Consider the following 23,240-nt stretch of genomic DNA (forward strand, 5'->3'; position numbering starts at 1 on the left):
ATTAATAAACTTTATACTCACCATAAAAATATATTCAAATAATAAATGCACCAACATGTACATATAGCAGCACTCTGCCTGGTTTACTCAAATTCTATCTGACTGATAAATCACCAAACATCAGATCATTAGACAGAGAGTGAAACATAACAGCAGGCTACTTTAAACGTAGGAAACATAACGATTTTAGAATATATATTTCTCTGTATTTTATACACAAACATTCTGCTGGCAGGTTTTCCATATAAAAGATGAACACATTCAAATAAGTCCAGTGTGGAGTCTGTTTTACTTTATAGGGCTGAGTGAACAGTCAAAAATCGGGGACATAGAAAATGCTTAAATGCTGCAAATGTTCTCTTGAAGTGTTTTCCCCCTTGATGTTCACGTTGTATTCAAATAAACATATTAATTCACAAACCTTTGTGTATTAGATTTGCTAAAGTTGTAGTTTGTTTATTGGAAATAAACAAAAAGTCAAAATAAAGTGAACCAAAGTGTTTAAGAGACTGAAGTGCTCTAAATCATTAACACACTGCAGCCTGTGCAGCAAAGACACTCCTCATTGCAGCAGTTGGTCGAAGTGTTCGTATGAGGAAATGTTTCTGTAATGTAAAACCAGTAGCCCGCCCATCACAATAAAATCATACACTCCAAAATCGGCCAAAGTCCAATCTGACAACAAACAACGTGTAGCTTTGCTTCAAGGTAAGATGACTTCAACATTACTTTTGACTCACAATTTTATATGTTCTCTTAGTAACTAAATAATTACCTGATACTTTTCTGAGGCTCGTGTTTTGTTATTACAGTTTGTTTTTACTGCTTTTTGCCCTGAAAATAAATGTGTAGCACTGCAGCAGCAATTATGTAGGAAAGTGTAAGCAGACAGACATCTTGGATCATGGAGGCTCCTGCGTTTTCTGTAACTGAATTAAGTGACCTGACTTAGGAACATTAACTGTAAATATGTAAACAACCAGAATAAATAGATATCACCTGTTTCAGTATTGTATGATTTGACTACAAGAGAATGTGACGAATGTGATGCTGCTTCAATGTGATTAAAGTTAGTACTCCATGTACAGACTGTTAACAGCCAGAATTCCTCCCTCACAACAAAGCTGAAACTAAAGTGACCTGTCTGAGTCTCAGCAGCCTGATTTGTTTCTTTAGTTCACAGATGAAAATGCGTCCATTCATCTGGTTTGGATTTTGGCTGTTTGTCCTCTGCAGCCTCCCAGTAACCACAGGTAACCTGACTCACTGCATTCATACATGCTCAGGAACTAAGTCATGTGTTTATACAGTGTATAGTTTTAGGAGACCAGTAAGAATAATAAACAGTAATTAAAGTAATTCTTTCACAACAACTTAAGATTTTGAAAAAAATAATCACCATATTCATATTTTACAACCAGCGATCTGCAGCTGATAAGAGCATCTGGTTGGTAACAGGTGGTTTGATAGATCTGCCAAAATAGCAACTATCTAGCCTCTTAGTCTATTGCAATCTCAACAATAACTATATAAATTTTAGTCTGTTCTCAAGACAATCTCAAGGAAAATTTTGGCATGTTACCTTGTTTTGGTGGCACAATAATGGCTGAAGAAGACGTCGATGGCACTCTCCTGGCAGGAAATTTGATGTCTTGGTAAAGACAATCAGTTTTCATGGCACTATCTTGGCAGGAAACAAGAGCGATGCCTTGTTTCCTGCCAAGATTTTATTCTTTGTTGGTTCTCTTACTACAATCTGCAGCTTGGCAGGTGTCTTATTTAGGTGTTATGCCATTCACCATCCCTTCCACCTCCTAATGACAAAGTCAACTCATATATTACGTCACTTAAGAAACACTGATATCCATGATTTACAGAAATGCCGAAAATTTTCTTCTGGCAGCTGGGCTGTAATTGACTGACTTTCTTGTAGATTTTAAAACTGGAATTCACAAAATACCTTTCCTTAGCGTGAAGACAACTGTTTTCTCACATGTTTGTGTCCACGTGACCAACGGGAACAATAATATTGTATTTGTATTTGTATGTAATTTTTGTAGTCAAAACTGGTCAAAACTGGTCCAGTATTGAGTGAGAGGGCTGTAGCCGGCAGCAGTGAAACAGGCTGCATTGTAATTACTTATGGCATTTGTGCACCCTCAATATATGTCCATGAAAAACTGTTTTTATCACTGACAAGCTCAGACTGTTTTAAGTGTTTAACAACATTACGGAAAGGATCCTTACAGAGACAGACTCTTTGTTTAAAAGAGAAAATCCTTTCTGTACGACCTGAAACAGCCCTGAAATCGCCAACGCCACCAGACATTTAAATAAGCAGTAATGTTAGTGTATATAAAGCCGGCATTTTCACATCTAACTGGGTGAATAAGGTTTTATTTCAACCAAACCAGAGTTGTTGATCGTTGCAACAGTAGAAAGACGAATCAACACGGCTTTGGATTTTTTTTTTTGTGGACTTTGAATGAAGTGTGTTCTACGATGATTAAATTACTGTTATGTTAAATGGAGTCTGGTGGATTTGGCGATGGTGATTTCAAGACTGTTTAAACAAAAAGGTCTATCTGTGTAGTTATCCTGTCCATAATGTTGTCAGACACACTCAGTGGCTGAAACTAGCACTTTGAGTGGACGTTAATTGGTGATGCACAATTGCCCCAAATGGTTACATTGCAGCCTGTTTTGCTGCTGCCAGCTGTAGTGCTCTCACTCAACACTGGACCAGTTTCAAAAACTATTGTTGCCATTAGTCACTTGGAAAGATAAACATGAGAAAATGTTGTCCAGGTTGAAAAATACTGAGGGTACCCTTTAAATTGCTAGTAGTCCCCAATGGAGATTTGCTAAGTCTGCAACCAACCATTGTCGGAACCCATCGGCTGTATTCGATGTCTGACTTCCGGCAGACGGCGATACAGCCTCTGGGGGCAGACCCCCGATTTTTTGGCATTCCGGTTTGATTTGGGCGGAGGAGGCGAATTTCTGTTGGCACAATGGATTCAGAGTTTGCAGTGACGCCAATAATGTTCCGCCTCATTAGTTCACTGCACGGAGCGTTTAATCTGGCAACAACTGCAGCCGGCTCAAACATGATTGGTCAATATCACGCGGACTACAAACAGCCTACAACCGGAAACCAGGGCTCTTCCGCTCTTCATCCGGAGGCAAGATCTCCGGGGTTTGCCTACAGACTCTACATTCACTGAATGTAGAGTCTGTATATAGAGACTAACAACTAACTAACACGTCTACGCAGCTCTCTTTAGTGATTTAAAAAAAATCATATCATAATATTTGTTCAATGTTTTGTAACCAACAAAATTCCCTTTAAATAAACAATGTAAAAGGAGGCAGTGAGCAGAGTAAGAGGTAGTGCCAGGTTGAAGAGTTGAAGATAAAGTAATGCACGTTAACCTGAGGTAGGATACTATGAGGAGCCTGGAGAGCTGTAGACTTATCTTAACTTCTTTGTGTGGGTCCAACAAAGTCCACAGCTACACCTGAGCAGCTCAAAGAGACAGCAGAACAAACCGGCTGCAGGGATCAAAACACTTCAAGCAGCACGTAGTTACTCACTCTGATTACTTTATGCACATCACTGCTCTCTTCCACCTAGCAGCTTAAAACCTTCAGTAGTCTCCTGGTTTTGTTCCCCCTCCCCCAGCTCACAGGTGTGTCTCGTTTATTTCTACTTCATGTCCTGTCAGGGTGAAAAGGGCTGCTCTTTTCTTTTCTCCCTTCCTGCTACATGCTAGCATAGGCTAACTGTGATTAACATTAACATTACCTCATGTAGCTTGACGTTTTGCTTGAGCACTTTAAAGCAGGGCAAAATAATCTGTTTTGCCAGCATGAATCTGGCCTCCCACAGAAGATCCACTGGTGTATAACATTGCACACACACATGGTGAGGCCATCCATTAGCACCCAGGTTGTTTCTTCTCTTTACAGGGCAGTCGAACCTAATTTGTTCACCTCAACCAATCGTAGCCCTGGCTGGTGATGATGTCATTCTACCATGTCGCCTTGATCCTCCCACCAGTGCCAGTTCCAGGACAGTAGAGTGGACCAGACCTGGTTTGGACCCAGAATACGTCCATGTTCACCAAGATGGACGACTGGTGCATCAGAGTCAGAATCCGCTGTATAATTACCGCACTGCGCTGTTTGTGGATCAGCTGATCAACGGAAACGTCTCCCTGAAACTCCTCAGAGTGAAAATCTCTGATGCAGGAAAATACAAATGCTTCCTTCCCTCATTACGTAAAGAAGCTTTTATCCAGATCAGTGTTGGTAAGTCAGACTTTGTGAGTTTTGAAAGATGAGCATCAGTGTCCTCATCAAAATGCATTCACCATCAACATTTTTAAATATGCAGCACGACAAAAGGATATTAATCTCATAACTTTCTCATCACAAGGTGCCGTTTCTTCACCGGTCATAACTTTAGCAGGGATCGACAGAGACAAGAGAGGAGTGGTGTTACAGTGTGAGTCTGCAGGCTGGCATCCAGAGCCTGAGGTGTTGTGGCTGGACGGTGAGGGAAAGCTCCTCTCTGCTGGACCTACAGAGACAGTCAGAGGTCCTGATGACCTCTATACTGTCAGCAGCAGAGTGACTGTGGAGAAGAGACACAGCAACAGCTTCACCTGTAGAGTCCAACAGAGGAACATCAACCAGACCACAGAGACACACATCCAGGTTCCAGGTAGAATCATTTCTAAGAATCAGCTTCCAGTTCATGACAGAAACACACACCTTATGTTTTCTCATCTTTTAGTTTTCAATAAGTGTTTTCCTCTCCTTCATGATTTCAGAGGATTTCTTCCTTCCTACCAGCTGTACTGCTTCTATTGCCACTAGTGTGTTGTTTGGCCTCCTGTTTGTTTTCATGGTTGTCTTTTTTGTCTGGAAATGGAGACAAAACAAAAAAGGTGAGCAAAAAATGAGCCGACTCTTTAGGTGTTCAAACATGGAACCTTATTAGTTTTATGTGAGTTTATTCAGAAGTGTTTAAAGAAATTTCTGTGAGATTGGAGACACATTGGAAACTGAAAAAACAACAACATAGTATTGCATGTCTGCATCTTACGTTTACACAATCAGCTGTGTTCTGAACTATAATTCTACCATTGGTTTCAAACAGAGATTGAAAGGAGCAAAGAGCAAAAAACTGAAGGAGAAAAGAACACATCTCAAAGTAACAACACTGAGGGTCAGTCTCAAAGTGACCCACTTCTTAAATCAAAGACGGAGCACAACAAGGCTCAGGACATGGGGTCAAGAGAAAAGGGGACCACACATGTAAGTAACGAATGAAGACTTTTTTTTATAGTTATTGTTTTAAAGAGTTATAAATGACAATAACCATGCGTTTCTCATTGATATTTTCTCAAAAAATATGCCACAACTTGTTTAAGGATAAACAAGTTGTGGATGCATTTTCTGACTTGATCGACCTGATCTCATTATCAGTTTATCAAATACCAATGCTTTGTCATGCCCCTTGGCGTCTCGTACTGACGCAAAGGGGTTTGGCGATTCTATGTGACACACCAAAACGTTCTCATCCCAAATCTTCACATATCGATGCTTTGTTGTGGACTTTCATGTCTACATATTATGTGCGAGGTATCCTTCTGTGTCTGCTGTTTATTTGTGGGACAGAATGTCAATATGCGCTTTAGCTTTAGAGAAAAGCATCATGGTTTGGCTTTACATTCATGTCTGAAGCAAACAGCAGCCTCCCAGGTGAATGTCTGGGGTTTGTCGGACCCATCCACAAACCCCACAAACCCTAGAGACCTTCCAGCTCCTTATGATATGTTATTACCAGCAGCGTATCATAGCACCACAACCAGTGCCATCTATCCGTATCTCATACTGCTGTGACAGGCGCTGTCCGGCCGATTGGAGGCATATCTTAACATCGTAAAAGGTTCCATCTGGCCAAGTTACAACCTGACGCCACCTGGTAGTGTATCATACCGCTGCTAAAGGTAGCTTTGGGCATCGGTGTCTGACCCCCAAATTCCACCAGATGCATGTTGGTTGCGCCTGCGCTCCAGAACGGCAGTGGAGCCGATACGTTTCAATTCTAGTCAATGTGTGTGTTTCCACCGGCTGCGGCTGTGCTGCGTTCCGGCTCCGTCTCAGCTGCGGCGCTCCGGAGCCCTCCGCAACAGATAGCAGGACTTCTATTTTTGCCGGACGCCGGAGCACAATGCAGCAAGTCAGCACAGAGCAGATCATGCGGGGCAGGAAGTCGTGCACAGAACCAAAATAAAACATCCGGTTAATTTTCAAAATAAAATACACAGTGTTCACGGCGGGTCATATTTCCCTGCACTACACCTTGAAAACATCATAATGGGGGGAGGCAGGCCTGAAGTCAACAGGTCAGAGGTTTTCAGACGTCATTTCACCCCGTTGACACCATGGACGAGGAGATGTTAATCATGGAGGTGCACCCAGATGTCTTCCTACTACTCCTCTGGTTTTGTGGTTCTGTTTATAGAAACTACATCTTGTTATATTGCGCGATTATTCGTGAATTCGTGAGATCTCGTGGGTCCTCGTGACTCCCGCTGTCCGGCGGAGCTGCACTGCTCCGCACAGCAAACGCAGCCGGTGGGTGTTGACGGACGGCGGAGCATGCTGCGGATAACCAGCGCAGCGTGACACCGAAATCCCTGACAAAGCAGAGGTTCATGACAACAGAATGCGAACACAGTGGACACACAGCTGAAACACACTGTAACAAGTGGTCAGTGTTGTGGATCAGTCACAGTTAGGTTTAGGCTACAAAACTGCTCGGTTAGGTTTAGCAACAATATCATGTTTTGGGTTAAAATAAGTGTGTTTGTTACGTACTGTTGAGCAAGTCTGTTTTGTGAGTGACGACAGAGCGCAACAACCATAAGTAAATGGTATAATGAGACACAATGCACATGAACTGTGGTCTCCTGCATAAATGTCTGGTTTTGTTTGACCCACCCATCCTCACTCCCTCCAACCTTACACAGACTTTCTTGCTCTTTATACTATGTCAGTTGCTTTCAGCGTCAAGTATTGCTGTGGATGAGTTTACAGTGAAGTTACTTGACAGCTCGGTGTGTCTTATAAAGACAGTAAGAGGTGCCTTTGGCGCTGATATCACAAACTGAGGGCCGTGACAAAGCGGCAGTATTTGATGCCCTTGGAATGAGAACAGGCTGGATGTTATGCTCCTATTGACTGTTTAAAAAATAACACAACTTGGCTTAGGGTTATGGAAACTTCATGGTTTGGATTAAAATAACTACTTGGTAAAGGTCTGGTCAGATACAATGCAAAGCAAATTATTTAACTTGCAAGTCTCTCAAACGCAACTACAGTATGTTTTAGACAGTAGAGACATTTCCTGAAACGACACCATCACTATGTGTCACATATTAGACTGACCAATTTCTAAACTAGAGACTAGAGACTCCAGTGGTTTCACTTATTTCACCAGAATGTGTATCTACTTAAAAACAAAGCAACACAACAGGCTTTGGATTTGCCATGTGGACAATAGGAGGTCCAGTAATTTGCTTCCAGTAACACCAGACATATTTTAATTGTTTACAATAAACCATGAGTGAAATACTGCTTTGAACTGTAAATAGGTTTCTCCACTGAAGGAAGGGAAACAATTTCAGCTTGAGCAGGTATGTGTTTGCCACAGTTTGTGTTCATCTCTTGTTTCCATCTGCAAATTGATTTTTCACCACCACTTTACCTCCTCTTGGTGCTGTGGCTCAGTAACTGTGTATTTTGCCTGTCCCCTCCATCAGAAACCCAGCCCTGACAGCCAGGAGATAGCAACCAATAGCCGTGTCATTTTTGACGAGGTCGACCAGGGTGGCAAATTTGTTCGTCTCAGAAACAAGTCCAGTGAGGTAATGTTAATGTATGCATGCGAGAACCATTTGAAATATATAAGTATATAATGGAAGGAGAATCTGTCTGTCTGTTCTTCAATTTCATCGACATCTGTTCGTCCAATCAACTTCACACTTGTCCTCAGTGCCACAGGGACTACGATTTTTTAGTAGTGTGTTTCTACCATTAGAAGTACACATGACACAAATTTTCCACCAGCTTTGAATCATAATAATGTGGGTTGTACATGTGCATGAACTATGGTGAACATTCCTCCATCTAACCATTGCCTAGATCTCCCTGCTCCCCGACTAGTCAAACATTGCTAGATGACATGTATTCGATGGCATTTTGATGCCTATTGCTCAAATTGCAGGCTGTGCCTATGCGTTATCGTATTGCCTGTCACTCATGCTGCCACCATAGACATGAAGAGTATAAAATGGATCAAGTGACCCACTCCTCTCTCTCTCTGTCTCTCACACTCAGAACAAACTGGTGAAATTAGGCAGTGCTTATTTCTTGCCTAAAATGTTTTCAGAAACACATTTTAGTGCCCTGATTAGCTCTAATAGTGAGAGTTTGTGAACAGGAAATGGGCACCATAGCCTACTGTGTCCTGCATAATGAAAATGGAGGCAATCAACAGTAAAACTAAGCGGCACTGCTCAAATATAAACCAAGATTCTGTCACTGAGTTGCCTATTTCTCACATCAAATGTTTCCAGAAAAATGTTTACCTTATTGTTTAACTGTTATATGAGATTGCTTGTTACCAGTTAGCCGTCATTTTGTCAAACAATTGAGTTTGAATTTGGTCACCTACCAACGGGAGTGTTTCTTGGTTCGGTGCAGCGCTGTTTATTCTTGTAGGTGTTTTACCTTTTGAGCAAAAGCAAACACTACAGCCCCTTTCTTACTTCCAAACACCATGCTGGGTACAATTTGCTGTCTGTCACCTGCTACAGTGAGTTCAAGAAAAAGAGAAAGAGAAACTAGAGATGTCACATTGTGGCAAAGTCAAACATTTCAAGCATCAGTGATGTCCTCTAACTTTCGAAATAAACGCCTTTGTCGCCAGAAATAGCTGAGATTTGACTTAATTAAGGCTGTAAAGCAGGTGTACTCTAATACAAATCTTAAAGGTCCACAAAGGCATTTTTCAATGAGTCAAAGGTCCATCCTTGGTCAAGCCATAATACTGTCATATTCAAAACAAATTGTCCTTTTTATTCAAGACAACAAAATACTTACTAAAATTTAAATAAAATGCCATTTCCATTTTGACATAAACTCAAATAAATACTCAAATAAAACAAAACAAAACAAAACCCCTGCAAAGAATCTAAAACAAATATATCAGGAGGGGGGTTAGAGACACCTTTCCTTTTTCAATGTAGACACAAAGGACCAAGGTGAATCAAGGATCTCAGGAATTCAAAAATTAACATACATGCTAAAATAAAACAAAATGTCCCTTTCAATTTAACGATAAATCAACCCCTCCATAGAATCCTTTGGTAAACAAATGTCTCAAGAACTCAGGAATCAGAGTGCAATGAAAAACTTTTTTATATTGTGTCAAACACTGCATGACATCTTGTGTCTGTTGCCAAGACTTTGAACTTTGGCACAAATGGTGTGATGGCCAGGGGAACACACTGATGCAAGTGTTCATTTGTGAGCGTACTGCTTCAAAAGCTAAAGTAAAAAAAGCAAACAGCCTATCAGCGCATCGTTGGCATGGAGATGACAGCCCATTTACAGGTGCTGACCAAACCACACACACACACAGTGAAGGAGTCACGTGTTCAGCTTGCAGTCCGCAAATAAGCGGCTCGCGCTCCGGAAATAGGTGGCTCCGGACCGCGGGCCACCATTTGACGGCCACTGCTGTAAAATGTTTGTGAAATTTTCACACCCAGATGACATGTATACTGTAGCACTGCTCTGGAACGCAACTATGTCATGACAAGTGCCTTGCTGAGGACCAAAGGAAGTGCACTGACAAGTGTAAAGTCATTTGGATGAGGGGTTGTCGAGAAGGTTGCAAGCAGAAATACTGGAGGCCAAGCAACTGGCAATCTGAACCTATGCAGTCTGAATTTAGACCACTTCCCAACACTGGCTGATTCAGGATCTAGCTTTAGGCTGCAATCCTTCATGATCAAAAATGTATTCTTGGTCCGATGTTGTCTTTCAGAACCAACTGCTGGTTAACTGTAAGGTCAACATAGAGGTCAACGGGAGTACCATCTCCTATAAGTTTCCTGGGGGGTTCAGCCTTGAAGCTGGAAACATGGTTACAGTAAGTTTTACTTGAGATACACTGAATTAAAACATAAAACTCTGCAACTTTAATGTAAAGCTCTGCGTTTCTTCGCCAAGCTTGTACTGTACCTTTACAGATCTGGGCGTCAGATGGTGGAGGAAACCACAGCCCTCCAACTGATGTAGTTTGGGATCAACAGAAGTCCTGGAGCGCTGTCGAAAAAGTCACACTTACAAGCCCAATGGGAGAGGTCTGATATCATGTCACATCACACGGCCAAATATATGATTTCATCATGGCCATCTTATGTCATAATTTTGTTCATTTTAACCACAACACTGTCTTTTTTGTTTTTGCTTCTTCACCACCAACAGATGATGGACAGCAAGATAGTCAGCCATCCATGAAGCTGGACAAGCACGCTGATATAATAAACTGTGCTGGTATTTTTTATTTTTTTTTTTTTTTTGTACTTACTTACAAATACAACACAAAATGTGCCCATGGAAAAAAAATACAAAAAAAAAGATTAAAGATTTTTTAAGAAATGGAGGTGCTTGAACATGAAGAGCATGTCAGAGGGAATTCCAGTAATCTACCCTCTGTATTTAAACCTGAAAACCCATCATCCATCCTTCGCAGACTCCTCTTAGATTTTCAGATGAATACTTTATGATCATAACTTAATGTGACCAATAGAGTCTTTATACAAAACAATTCCTTGACTCTGTACCAGCAACATATTTTGTCATTTAAGTTTTGGAGAAGTTTTTGTAGCATTCTTTAATAGGGTGATAGTTTTGCTTTATTATTGTGTTGTTATAAAGTGGAATTAAAACAATATTTGTAAAGAATGTGTTCTGTATTAAAACTGTATTGTTTTATAAGATGTTGTTTACCATTTAGAGAAAAACATTTAGTGGAAATTGAATACTTTTCAAAATAAAACATGATGTTTGAATGTAAGTTGATTCGTTGTTTCTGTTCCCTACAATTAACACAGCATAAGACAAGTATGTACGCACATTTTCTCATCATTAATGTTTACATTTTGTCTTAGCCATACCCACAATCTGCATGACCATACCGTCATGCAATTTCTAGAATAAAAATTGGCAATGCACGTTTATGTTAAATTTGTATGTTATTATAAAGCAGATACGTTGAAACCAATGACTTCTCATCCCAGCTTGTCAAATACAGCAACTTTGTCACAACAAAATATGAAAATATGATGCGCTAGGTAGCGTCCTGTGTCAGTTTTTGACGTTGTGTCGGCCATCTTCAGATTTAATAGGAAATGTACCGTTTCTGCTCATTATATGCACACAGTCTTTTTTTTTTTTCAAAATAACCTACTACATTTTTGTTTATTTCTTTATGTTTAGGCAACAAAAGCATATGATTAGGTCTACCAAAAAAACAACAACCATGGTTTGACTTAAAATAAGTACAGTTCTTCCTAACGTAATGTCACTTCACGTGCGTTGCATGCTACTCATTCAGGCACACTATGTTGTTATTAAAATAACTCCACTGACTTTTGACTGGACTCCTGGATGAAAGTCCAGTGTTTGTTTGTCCCACAATGGTAGTAGCGGTGGTGTCAGCAATAGCTGCCGCCAGGTGCGTATCATACCACCTCAAAGAGTGTCTCGGTGCACCAGTATCTGAAACCAAAATAATTGACAAAGCAGCAGTATGTGACGAGTTGGGCTGTTGAAATTGTATACAAGCTTTAAGAGTAAAAACTACTGTGTACAGACTGTGTGATTCAAAAACATCAATTGTCTTTATTTCAGAACCATTATGTCTCAATATATTTACAGTGCATGACAGATCTTCTGCTATACCTACTTTATCATCATACATCATAATGAGGAGCACAAAGTCACTTTTCACTGTCCTTTCCACACAGACGACAATACAAAATAAAACAAAACAGTATAAAAACTTTACAAGATAAAAATGACATTAAGTACGATTAAGTGAGAGCAAAAAAGGAAGAACGCATTGGCTGAAATGCAATTCCAGAACCTGTGGTTATCGTCTGACGATGCGTTTATTGGCTTATTTCTAATTTATCTGCATTCAAAAACAGATAACTGTTTAATTAAGAGAAAGTGTTGGCATGGATATCCACTGGCTAAAACCAATCCTCTGAAATACTGACAAGCTTATTGTCATCAGTCGATAGTAATGGGTTCTGAGGCTGTAGTGGCATTGACTTCTCCTGGGAATCCCAGAGGAAGCCCATGACTCACAGGAGTCCCAACAAAATGTCAGCCTCTAACATCAAGCTGTGCATCACTGCTGGCCTCTCCTCAGGGACGGAGGGACCTGGGCTGAACAGAGCAGAAAATGAATTGACAGCTTCTGCAGTACAAGAAAGCAACCTAATTTACAACCTTTTGCCTTCATAGACAAAGTTAAATCAAACGTATTGAAGCATGATGATATACAACAAGGCAAGGAGAGAATGTTCTTGGGCCAAAATAAATGTAATGACGCTTCTCTCGTACAGCTCTCTGTAAAATCATTTCAACATTTGTTTCTTCAAAGCCGCTGAATGGTCACTAAATCTTCTGTCTGTTCTTTTCTCGTGTGAACTGTGTCTGAGAAGCTGAAATTATCACCTGCGTCTGTGGCATCTAAATAAAACCCAGAATAAGATGTATGGACACAGTTCAGAGCAGGCCTTTGAAAATAGGTCTCACATCTCTTTTTCTGCTCATGCGCTAGTCAGTGACCACAGCCTGCACACGTATAACTATGAAGAGCAATGAGTAATTTATTTATAATTTCTATGCTGTTTCATCTGATGAGACATTTTTTGCTAATATGATTTTAGTACCTTGAAACCAAAACAAACTATGTAAGTACGCGTCTTTATCTATGTTTGCCTGAGTTATTTTTGTGTAACTCTGAGTTTCCCACGGTGCAGCAGTCCCACCAGCAGCAGCAGCAGAGGCACCATCACTATGGTGAACACCGTCCTTAAGACGAGGACAACATAAATGAAGTCTGAGCAAACACAAGCCTCCCCGTGTTGAGCTGCAAAGAAAATAGAAAGAATATTAGCAGTTTCCCCAGGAGCTAGGTGTCACTTTGCAGCTATGTTGTCATTCTGAAGTCGTCAAATACCACTGCTTTGTCAGTGATTTTGGCGTCAGACACCAGCGGCAAAAGCCACTGATGACGCGCCAACGGGTGGTGTCAGTTTATAACATGCCAGACACAACCTGTCACAGTGTTATGATACGCTGCTGTTCAGCTGGACTGCATCTGTCGTGGTAATATGATATGCAGACGGACAGCGTCAGGTTGAAATGCTGCTGGTAACCATGTAATATAAGGACCTGAAAAGTCCCTATACGGTGGGTGAGAGGGTGGTGGATGGGTGCAACAAACCCCTGACTCTTAACCTGGAGGCCAGTGTTCACTTTGCATGAATGCAGAGCCAAACCATGATGGTTTTTTTGTACCTAACCACATGTGTTTGTTGTCTAAACCAGACCATGTGCTTTCGCTAACGTCCCGGCATTGGTTGCGGCGTCCATGAACGTCAACAGCCAATGCAGAAGAATACCTAGTATGTAATATATAGCCATGAAAGGCAAATGACAAAGCAGCGATATGTGATGACTTGAGATGAGAACGTTTGTATCAGTAGTTTGTCCTTTGCAATTACCAAAAACAAAACAGCACAACTGACAAAGTTAACACCATGTTTAACAATAACGTTGACCACAGTTTGTTAACCACACTTCTACCATCAGGCAGACGCTACAAGAGTGTGACATGCAGGACAACAAGACTGACAAACAGCTTGTACCCACAGGCCATCAGACTGCTGAATAACAGCATCAAACACTGCCTCACTCACTGACTGCTATAACCTAATCTGACTTGCTGCAACCTTTGCATAAGGCACAGTGCACTTTACATTTAAACTCAGGTTTTTAACTTAGTTCTTTGTTTCTGCTTAAAGCCCCTACAAGGAACTTTCATTTTGAGTTGATTTTGGCGACCCTGTGGACAAAAGCGGTACTGTTTTGCCAGAATGAAGCCTACATTTCCCATGAGCTCTAGCGCGTATTGTCGTAAAGACGCTTACCTGGCTCGCGCATGTGTTTGTTTTGGGGATGAATGAAACAACAAGACGGGAAAAATTTGCCCCCGCTCCTATCGGGGATCCCAGCTCACCTCTGCCGCGCCCCAGCTCCACCTCTGCCGCGTAAGCACCACCGCCAGGATTGGGCCGGTAAATGCTAGATCGCTAGCGAACAAAACGTTTATCCTGAAGGATTTCCTGACTTCCCGAGGATTGGATTTTCTCTGTGTGACTGAGATGTGGCTGACTGTTGGTGAGTCCAGTGCTTTCACAGAACTTTTACCCAATGATTGCTGCTATTTTAACTCCCCGCAGACGTCGGGTCGAGGAGGAGGAATAGCGACTGTTTATAAGAGTCACTATAAATGTAAGCAGCTAGGTAAGATGACGTGTGCCGTCTGAGTGCTGTAAATCGTTTCGTCCTGGAAGCGACCTGGGGTGGACCCGGAGACAGTTTCCTAAAGGTATGGATATACACTATATAGAAATAGCTTATCTTCACACCGATGGTCTCATTTGCTGTTGTAGGTCACGCACAGACATCAGCAGAAACAAGAGACTTTTGCATATCCAGTTAAAAGTTCCTTGTAGCGGCTTTAATCATTTATTTTATTTCAATTTTCTTAAAACCTAACCTTTCTTCTTTCTTGTATCTTTCTCCGTCCCGCTCCTTCCTTTCTATTGGTGTATCACATCCTTGATTTTTAACCAACAGGTCTGCGCATTAGAGAAGAGTCATTGGGCCTTTCCAAAACCGGACCCTGACCACTCCCACTTTGTTGTGGAGTGTAACTGCATTTGTTGTCACCCTCATAGCTGAATGAAGCACCTTTTCATCTTAGTTTGAGCCATTTTCTTTAAGGGTAATATAACTTTATTTGTACGGGGCGTCTTCCATGATGAACACAATATGGCGTTGCACATGGTCAGTAAGTCAGTGCAGGCTTGCTGTTGGAGGGTTTTACAACTCACTTTCACTCCCCACTAGTTGGTTTGGGATGGAACTTAATGTGGTGGACCCTCCACATGAACACGGATATGGAGTGAAAGTGGGTAGGAAGAAGATGTAAGGGGTGGTTGCATTAAGGCCCATCCTCTCACTTATCTCATTAGTGTACCATAACACAGGTGTGTAAGTTACAGCAGACAATGACCCCAATGAAGACAATGAGTTGCAATGCATTGTTTTTTGTTTTGTTTTTTTAAATCTATAATTCCATCTAAGACTGAAGACTGGTGGCCATCCAGTCCCTGTACCGAAGAAGTGTGAGTCTGGTTCGCGTGGCTGGCAGTAAGTCGGACCTGTTCCCGGTGAGGGTTGGACTCCGCCAGGGCTGCCCTTTGTCACCGGTTCTGTTCATAACTTTTATGGACAGAATTTCTAGGCGCAGCCGAGTGGTGGAGGGTGTCAGGTTTGGTGATGGGAGGATCTCGTCCCCGCTTTTTTGCGGATGACGTGGTCCTCCTAGCTCCATCGAACAGTGACCTCCAGCTCTCGCTGGGGCGGTTCGCAGCCGAGTGTGAAGCGGCTGGGATGAGAATCAGCACCTCCAAGTCTGACGACACGGTCCTCAGCCGGAAAAGGGTGGATTGCCCACTCCAGGTGGGGGGGGGGAGGTCCTTCCTCAGGTGGAGGAGTTTAAGTATCTCGGCATCTTGTTCACGAGTGAGGGTAGGATGGAGCGGGAGATTGACAGGCGGACTGGGGCGGCGTTGTGGTGAAGAGGGAGCTTAGCCAGAAAGCGAAGCTCTCGATTTACCGGTCGATCTAGGTTCCAACCCTCACCTATGGTCACGAGCTCTGGGTAGTGACCGAAAGAACGAGACCGCGAGTACAAGCGGCCGAAATGAGTTTCCTTCGCAGGGTGGCTGGGCTCAGCCTTAGAGATAGGGTGAGGAGCTCGGACATCTGGGAGGGACTCGGAGTAGAGCCGCTGCTCCTCCACATTGAGAGGAGCCAGTTGAGGTGGTTCGGGCATCTGGTAAGGATGCCTTCCAGACGCCTCCCTTGGGAGGTGTTTCGGGCATGTCCAACCGGGAGGAGACCTCGCGGCCGCCCCAGGACACGCTGGAGGGACTACATCGCCCGGCTGGCCTGGGAACGCCTCGGGGTTCCCTCGGAAGAGCTGACGGAAGTGGCTGGGGAGAGGACTGTCTGGGCTTCTTTGCTGAGGCTGCTGCCCCCACGACCCGGACCCGGATAAGCGGAGGACGACGACGACGACGACGACGACGACGACGACGACGACGACGACGACGACAACGACGACGACGACGACAACGATGAATTCCATCTAAAATAAAGGCAATCTAATTTTTGTGCCTGGGATTGTTTTGGAGGAGACTTTATTTCATATTTTTTGATTGAGAGTAGAGACCTCTGCAACAAGCCCTTCACAGGATGGAAATAAACATGTCAGGATTTTATTTTAAAACATATTTTGGTCTCACCTCTGACAGCCAGCCAGCTTTCCACTGATCCTCCAGCTCCAGAGATGTGACACTTGTAGAGTCCTTCATCAGACTTGGAAACACTGCTGATGGTCATCTCTCCTGTAGAGCTGTTCCTGATGAGGATGCCATCTTTGTAGAAACCAGCTCTGAGGTCAGAGGGAGTTTTCTTGTTTCTACAGCGCAGAGTCACAGCTTCTCCCTCAGTCAAAGGAAGAGCAGGACTCTCCAGGATGACATCACCACCTAACCAACACCATAACAATATTTATGGTAAATACTAACACATATTCAGTTGTTCATATTTTTTAAATTTCTGTGTTTCCTGTTTAGTGTTGCCTGCTCCCACACAAACACATTTCTCACTGAATCACTGAACAATGCAGCAGTTTGCTCATGTATGCAGTACACTGAATGATTTGTCTGAAAGCCCGACTGTTTTGTGCCTGCAGGGTTTGTGGTTACAACTCATATGTGGAGTTAACGTGCTAAAAACAACAGAAAAAAAATACATATTAACCTGCCTTCTTGTCTTTACATTTACCTCTGACAGCCATCCAGCTCTCTGGTGATCCTCCAGCTCCAGAGATGTAACACTTGTAGAGTCCTTCATCAGACTTGGACACACTGCGGATGGTCATCTCTCCTGTAGAGCTGTGCCCAGTGTAGCGGCCATTTCTATAGAAGACAGCTGCAAAGTTGGTGGATGACGTCTTGTTTCTGCAGCGCAGAGTGACAGACTCTCCCTCCATCACAGGACGGACAGGACTCTGCAGGATCACTGAACCAGCTGGATAACATGACCAAATGTTAAGAAGTGGAACAGACAGAATAGTTCAAAAATATAGAACTCGAGGCTTGGGAAATATCTGGTGGTTTGAGAGTTCACATCTACATTCAGTCAGCCTACCAGTGACAGTGATGTTGACACTGTTGCTTCTCCCTCCTCCACCTTCACACCAGTATTCTCCACTGTCTGATGTAAATGCACGGTCAATGGTGCAGGTCACTGTTGATGTCTCTGTGCCATTGGAACATTTTGGAATGAATTTCTTCATGTTCCTCACTTTGCCTCCAGCTGAGACATTAAACCCCTCACAGTTGAAACGCAGAGACTCATATTCAAAGAACTGCAGTCTGGTTGGAACGATACGAAAAGCTGCATCTGAGACACACAAAACACAAAATAAATAAACTTGGTTCACAGAAAGAAACAAGGTGCATACTATGATTAAAAAAAAAAGAAAAAAGAAAATTAATAGAATATTGCATACTGAAATACAGAATACTCTTCTGTTCAGTCACAGTGCAGAAAGTTAGCAGAATGTGTACACCCCAATACACAACAGACCTTAATGTTTTATGCATCATAAAAAAGAAGATTTGAAACAAACAAATAAGCAAGTTGGTGAGTGATCTATTCCATCAGACACACCTGAGATTATCAACTAAAATATATGACAGCAACATGTCTGGTGAAGACCCAAGAATGTTGTTTGACACAGAGAAGACAAAAGGTAAAAAAATAAAGGTCAGGATATTTGTAAGTGAAAATCAGAGGTGGAAAGTAACTAATTACATTTACTTACGTTACTGTAACTGAGTAGTTTTTTGTGTAATTTGTAATTTTTTCAGTAGTTTTTGAAATCTGTAATTTTACTTTTACTTAAGTACATTTTGACTTAAGTATTGTACTTTGCTACATTTGAAGTGTGTGGTGGAAGGTGTGTGTGTGTGTGTGTGTGTGTGTGTGTGTGTGCGCATTGGGGCCAAACTCCGCCGTGCGCGATACAGAGAGCAGAGGAGGATTGTAAAGGTGCGACCATGTAGAGACAGAAATGACATGCCGTCATGTAAACAATATAAGTCATCACGTTATAAAGTGAAACGTTTTAGCGTATAACACGATAAATAGTATATTATGTTATTATATGAAGCGTCTGTCACTCAAAATAATATAACTTTAGTTTATGAAGAGATCAGACGGAGCCCTCTCCTCTCCTCTTATATGCTTTACTCACAAGTGTGAATTGACCTGGATATGAAGCATCCGTAGCACCAAATAATATAACGGTAGTTTCTAAAGACCAAAAAAACTAAAAATAAATCAGCAGCGGTGGTCATATTTCAGCAGCGGAGCACCACCTGCTAGTTGCATATAGGGGAAACACTGTTGCTCAAGGGATTTGTTCTGTTTTGGAATACACAGTATTCTTCCAAATTAGTGTTAGTGTATTTTAATATTCAGAATTTCGCTTCGACGAGCTCTCTCTTTTTTGACCATGTTTGCATCCCCGAGAATAATGCCCAACAACATTGCTCAAAAAGTTGCTCTGTGTATCATCAGTCTAACAGTTGTGTTGGTGAGTCAAATTGAATGAGGGCTGTGCAATATTAGACAAAACTGACAATGCCACAATTTTGTATACTGCGATATGTATTGCAATAAATTGAATAGCTCTGTTTGGAAAGAAGTCATCATTTGGGTTTGGAAAGGCTGTATTTGCATGAAATATACATTTTACAATCAAACTGTCATGGAAACTCCTGCCAGGATTGGGCTGGTAAATGCTAGATCGCTAGCGAACAAAACGTTTATCCTGAAGGATTTCCTGACTTCCCGAGGATTTTCTCTGTGTGACTGAGACTGTTGGTGAGTCCAGTGCTTTCACAGAACTTTTACCCAATGATTGCTGCTATTTTAACTCCCCGCAGACGTCGGGTCGAGGAGGAGGAATAGCGACTATTTATAAGAGTCACTATAAATGTAAGCAGCTAGGTAAGATGACGTGTGCCGTCTGAGTGCCGTAAATCGTTTCGTCCTGGAAGCGACCTGGGGCGGACCCGGAGACAGTTTCCTAAAGGTATGGATATACACTATATAGAAATAGCTTATCTTCACACCGATGGTCTCATTTGTTGTTGTAGGTCACGCACAGACATCAGCAGAAACGAGAGACTTTTGCATATCCAGTTAAAAGTTTCTTGTAGCGGCCTTAAGTAGAATTTCAGCACAGTAAAGGTACTTTTACTTGAGTAGAATTTTTCAGTACTTTTTCCACCTCTGGTGAAAATGCTTGTGTCTGAAGAAGTGACCCGTTCTTCACGTTGAAGAAGAAGAAGAAGCAAGAATCAGGCAAGGAGCTGCGGAGCCCTGATGACAAAGGTATTTTCACCTTTAGTTGCCCCCCTGGACACAGGAACAGGGTTCAGTTAAAAAATGTACCTTGGGGGCGTCGGTGGCTTAGTGGTGGAGCAGGCACCCCATGTACAAGGCTGTTGCCGCAGCGGCCCGGGTTCGACCCCAGCCTGTGGCCCTTTGCTGCATGTCAGTCCCTCTCTCTCTCCCCATTTCACACTTAACTATCTTATCAATTAAAAAAATGCCCTGGTTGCCAGAGGACCCTGCAGTATATCGGTGTTGCAAAAATATACCTTTATTTAATTCACAGGGTTGTTCTTGCTCTCACTGTGATGAGTGTGATGGTAGTGTTGTCCGGTCCATTTGTCAACGCTGGCTCTAAAAGAAGCCTTCTATAAAACCACAGGCGGCATTATACATTAATTGTTTATCATCCCAATGATGTTTACTTGTAAATGAAATGCAGTAGAATTCTGTTAAACTATATGTGGCCTTCTGCCACATATACATAACGTTACCACTTGGAATTATGTTTTTATGCTTCATTCCGATTTGCTGAGGCCTGTTCTACACAGCTGTATGCTTTATTACAGTTAATAGCGATACAGATTAGAAAATGTATTAATCTATCGGTATTTGTCACAGATAGCTATTAATCAACTAGTAAAATACATTTCATGTTGATTTAGCCACAAACTAAAGTGATTTCCACAACTTCTTCATTATAGGACAGTGTCAGCATATATATATATATATATATAGAGAGAGAGAGAGAGAGAGAGAGAGCAGCATATAGCAGTTCTTAAGTATAAAGTTTAAATCTGCTGCGGTGGTAAATAAGTTGACTTATAAATTCACACAATATGTAGCCTACTGGTTTTTTAAATTCTTCAAGGGTGGAAGTAGGCGGCATGGATTGATGATTTTTAAGTCACTGAACGCGCCACTTGACTTGTTCTATAGGAACCTGAAGAAGAAAGTCTGGGTTAATAGAACAAGTTGATAACCACCTTCGTGGTACCCGTTATCACTGACTGAGGCTGACTGAGCCAGCTGAGGCAAAGATAGCGTGGCTCTACTGAACTTGTTCAGTTGTACTCAGGTTTTAAACCACAGTTTGTTGACTAGGGATCAGTTAATATCTCATATTTTATTGTCATTAGCTGTGGAAAAGTGATGAGACTGGCCAAGTCGCGAGGTTAGTACATTAGCTTAGTGTCATCAGCATATTAGTTGATTTTTTTCTTCTCTCTTTTTTTTTTATAGAAAAAGGCAAAAACAAACAAACAAACTTCCAAAACACAAACTTTCAATGGTATTTCTGTCGCACAGGTGTTAGATTGAAGCTGACTTAAAGTGTAAGGGTTAGGGTTTTAGAGTTAGGCTTAAGGGTTGGGAACAATGAATAGCTACTTACCAGCTGCCTGAGGATAACTTTGCTGCACATGTGCACCCAGCAGCATCAATACATTCACCACTGGAGAGACAAAGAGGAGAGCTGTGTAAATGGATGCTTTTATTTTGTATAATTAATATTTAATCACTAAAATATATATATGTATACAATCATTCCACAGACATCTTTCCTCAAAAAGTTGAAAATTAAAAAATGACATGCTAATTACAAACCAGTGGAGAGTTAAGATAATAATAACATAATCAGATAGATGCAAACACCACAGAATAAAAGAGATATGTTCCACTTGGTCATTTATCTTCAGAGCTTGTGTAGGATTAATAAACTGTGAAAAATAAATAAATACTCACACAGTCTGATGCAGAGTGCTCTAACCTCCATGGCGTCTTGCTGCTGACTGTCTGAGCACCAGGCTGATACAAAGCTAAATACAGCACAATTCAGTTGAGAGCTTCCTCTTTCTGTGCACGTAATTTCCGGTGGTGAGCAGTCTTTGTTTAACAGTTTAACAGACACTTCTGTCAGGTACGTGCACTCAGCACCAATAAATTATCTTAGATTTGGGCAAAAGGGGAAAAAACAAATCACTTGCAGCGCACCTCAGACTAAAGTCCCATTTGAGTTCTGCAACACCCTGCACCTCCAGCTCTGAGACTGCTCGGCCACTACTCATTCCCAGCAGGTCATCGAATACTGACATGTTCTCATCCCTAGTCAACGAATATCTCTGCTTTGTCAGAGGGCTTTCATGTCTACATATTACATGCTGGGTATGTGTCTGCTCAGAGATGGGCAAAAATACATCAAAATGTATTTTGATACAAAATACAAAATACCACTCAAATGAATGTATCAAAATAAAATACAAAATACCCCTCAAATAAATATATCAAAATAAAATACAAAATACTGGTGCCAGAAAATGTATCAAAATAAAATACATGTATTTTGTATTTTCAGATACAGAAAATACTGTTTTTCTTTTTCTTTTCAGCAGCGACCCGCAGCTCTATAGGTCACTCTGTTGGTCAGTTGGTCAGTCCACAAAGCTTTTCATGAATAACTCAAAAAGTCCTTGAACAAAAATGCTCAAAATGTGCATACTGCAACTAGAGACCATGAGTAACTATACCAGAAAGAATGCCCACGATTCGTCCATAGGTGGCGCTATACTAACCGATTCAAATCTTTTTGTAAATAACTCAAAAAGTCCTTGACCAAAAATGCTCAAAATTTACATGCTGCAATTACAGACCACAAGTAACTATGCCAGAAAGAACAACCATGATTCATCCATTAATGGCGTGATAATAGCAAATTTGGTCGCAGCTGTAAATTTGTGCTTATTTTCTCACAATTTTGTAGAGCAGAGTATTCAGGTTTGGGCTATAGGATATACACAAAGGTCTCCTCCCGGTTGGACATGCCCGAAACACCTTCCAAGGGAGGCATCTGGAAGGCATCCTTACCAGATGCCCGAACCACCTCAACTGGCTCCTCTCGATGTGGAGGAGCAGTGGCTCTACTCCAAGTCCCTCCCGGATGTCTGAGCTCCTCACCCTATCTCTAAGGCTGAGCCCAGCCACCCTGTGGAGGAAACTCATGTCGGCCGCTTGTACTTGCGGTCTCATTCTCTCGGTCACTACCCAGAGAAGGTGACCATAGGTGAGGGTTGGAACGTAGATTGACTAGTAAATCGAGAGCTTCGCTTTCTGGCTAAGCTCCCTTTTCACCACAACGCCGCCCCAATCCGCCTGTCAATCTCCCGATCCATCCTACCCTCACTCGTGAACAAGATGCCGAGATACTTAAACTCCTCCACCTGAGGAAGGACCTCCCCCCCGACCTGGAGTGGGCAATCCACCCTTTTCCGGCTGAGGACCATGGCCTCAGACTTGGAGGTGCTGATTCTCATCCC

The 23,240-nt window shown here is 42.0% G+C and overlaps 3 protein-coding genes across 5 annotated transcripts in view; 2 read left to right on the plus strand and 1 right to left on the minus strand.

Moving 5' to 3' along the window:
- Window positions 1-23,240, plus strand: part of LOC117245898 (uncharacterized) — a 112,952-nt gene that overhangs the window by 7,071 nt on the left and 82,641 nt on the right. The gene's annotated exons all lie outside the window — the stretch shown is intronic.
- LOC117245882 (butyrophilin subfamily 3 member A2-like) lies at window positions 662-11,154 on the plus strand. 2 transcript variants are annotated; one of them, XM_078163902.1, is made up of 11 exons: window positions 662-708; window positions 1,177-1,253; window positions 3,973-4,314; window positions 4,442-4,729; window positions 4,839-4,955; window positions 5,168-5,325; window positions 7,671-7,712; window positions 7,839-7,943; window positions 10,130-10,234; window positions 10,335-10,448; window positions 10,573-11,154. In XM_078163902.1, the coding sequence occupies exons 2-11, from the start codon at window positions 1,184-1,186 to the stop codon at window positions 10,603-10,605; spliced, it is 1,374 nt and encodes a 457-aa protein (XP_078020028.1). In that variant the 5' UTR covers window positions 662-708; window positions 1,177-1,183; the 3' UTR covers window positions 10,606-11,154. The 2 variants fall into 2 exon arrangements, with proteins under 2 accessions (XP_078020028.1, XP_078020029.1); XM_078163903.1 differs by lacking the exon at window positions 7,671-7,712.
- On the minus strand, window positions 11,996-21,716 carry LOC117245710 (high affinity immunoglobulin gamma Fc receptor I-like). 2 transcript variants are annotated; one of them, XM_078163960.1, is made up of 7 exons: window positions 21,673-21,716; window positions 21,323-21,382; window positions 17,674-17,928; window positions 17,308-17,553; window positions 16,764-17,009; window positions 13,152-13,252; window positions 11,996-12,543 (listed from the first exon to the last, which is right to left on the minus strand). In XM_078163960.1, exons 1-7 carry the CDS (start codon window positions 21,701-21,703, stop codon window positions 12,523-12,525), a joined length of 960 nt encoding a protein of 319 aa, XP_078020086.1. In that variant the 5' UTR covers window positions 21,704-21,716; the 3' UTR covers window positions 11,996-12,522. The 2 variants fall into 2 exon arrangements, with proteins under 2 accessions (XP_078020086.1, XP_033465086.2); XM_033609195.2 differs by having other exon boundaries at window positions 11,996-13,252.

This window comes from Epinephelus lanceolatus, chromosome 22 (assembly GCF_041903045.1).
Source record: "Epinephelus lanceolatus isolate andai-2023 chromosome 22, ASM4190304v1, whole genome shotgun sequence".
In the NCBI taxonomy this organism is placed as follows: domain Eukaryota; kingdom Metazoa; phylum Chordata; class Actinopteri; order Perciformes; family Serranidae; genus Epinephelus; species Epinephelus lanceolatus.

Excerpts from the sequence above, each read along its gene's own strand:
- LOC117245710 (XM_033609195.2), bottom strand. The coding sequence starts at position 21,703 with ATGGAGGTTAGAGCACTCTGCATCAGACTGT. Across the intron at positions 17,554-17,673 it reads TGTCAACATCACTGTCACTG|CTGGTTCAGTGATCCTGCAG; the intron begins GTAGGCTGACTG and ends CATGTTATCCAG. Across the intron at positions 13,253-16,763 it reads AAGCTGGCTGGCTGTCAGAG|CTCAACACGGGGAGGCTTGT; the intron begins GTGAGACCAAAA and ends TTTTCTTTGCAG.
- LOC117245882 (XM_078163902.1), top strand. The coding sequence starts at position 1,184 with ATGAAAATGCGTCCATTCATCTGGTTTGGATTTTGGCTGTTTGTCCTC. Across the intron at positions 4,730-4,838 it reads GACACACATCCAGGTTCCAG|AGGATTTCTTCCTTCCTACC; the intron begins GTAGAATCATTT and ends TCATGATTTCAG. Across the intron at positions 10,449-10,572 it reads TTACAAGCCCAATGGGAGAG|ATGATGGACAGCAAGATAGT; the intron begins GTCTGATATCAT and ends CACCACCAACAG.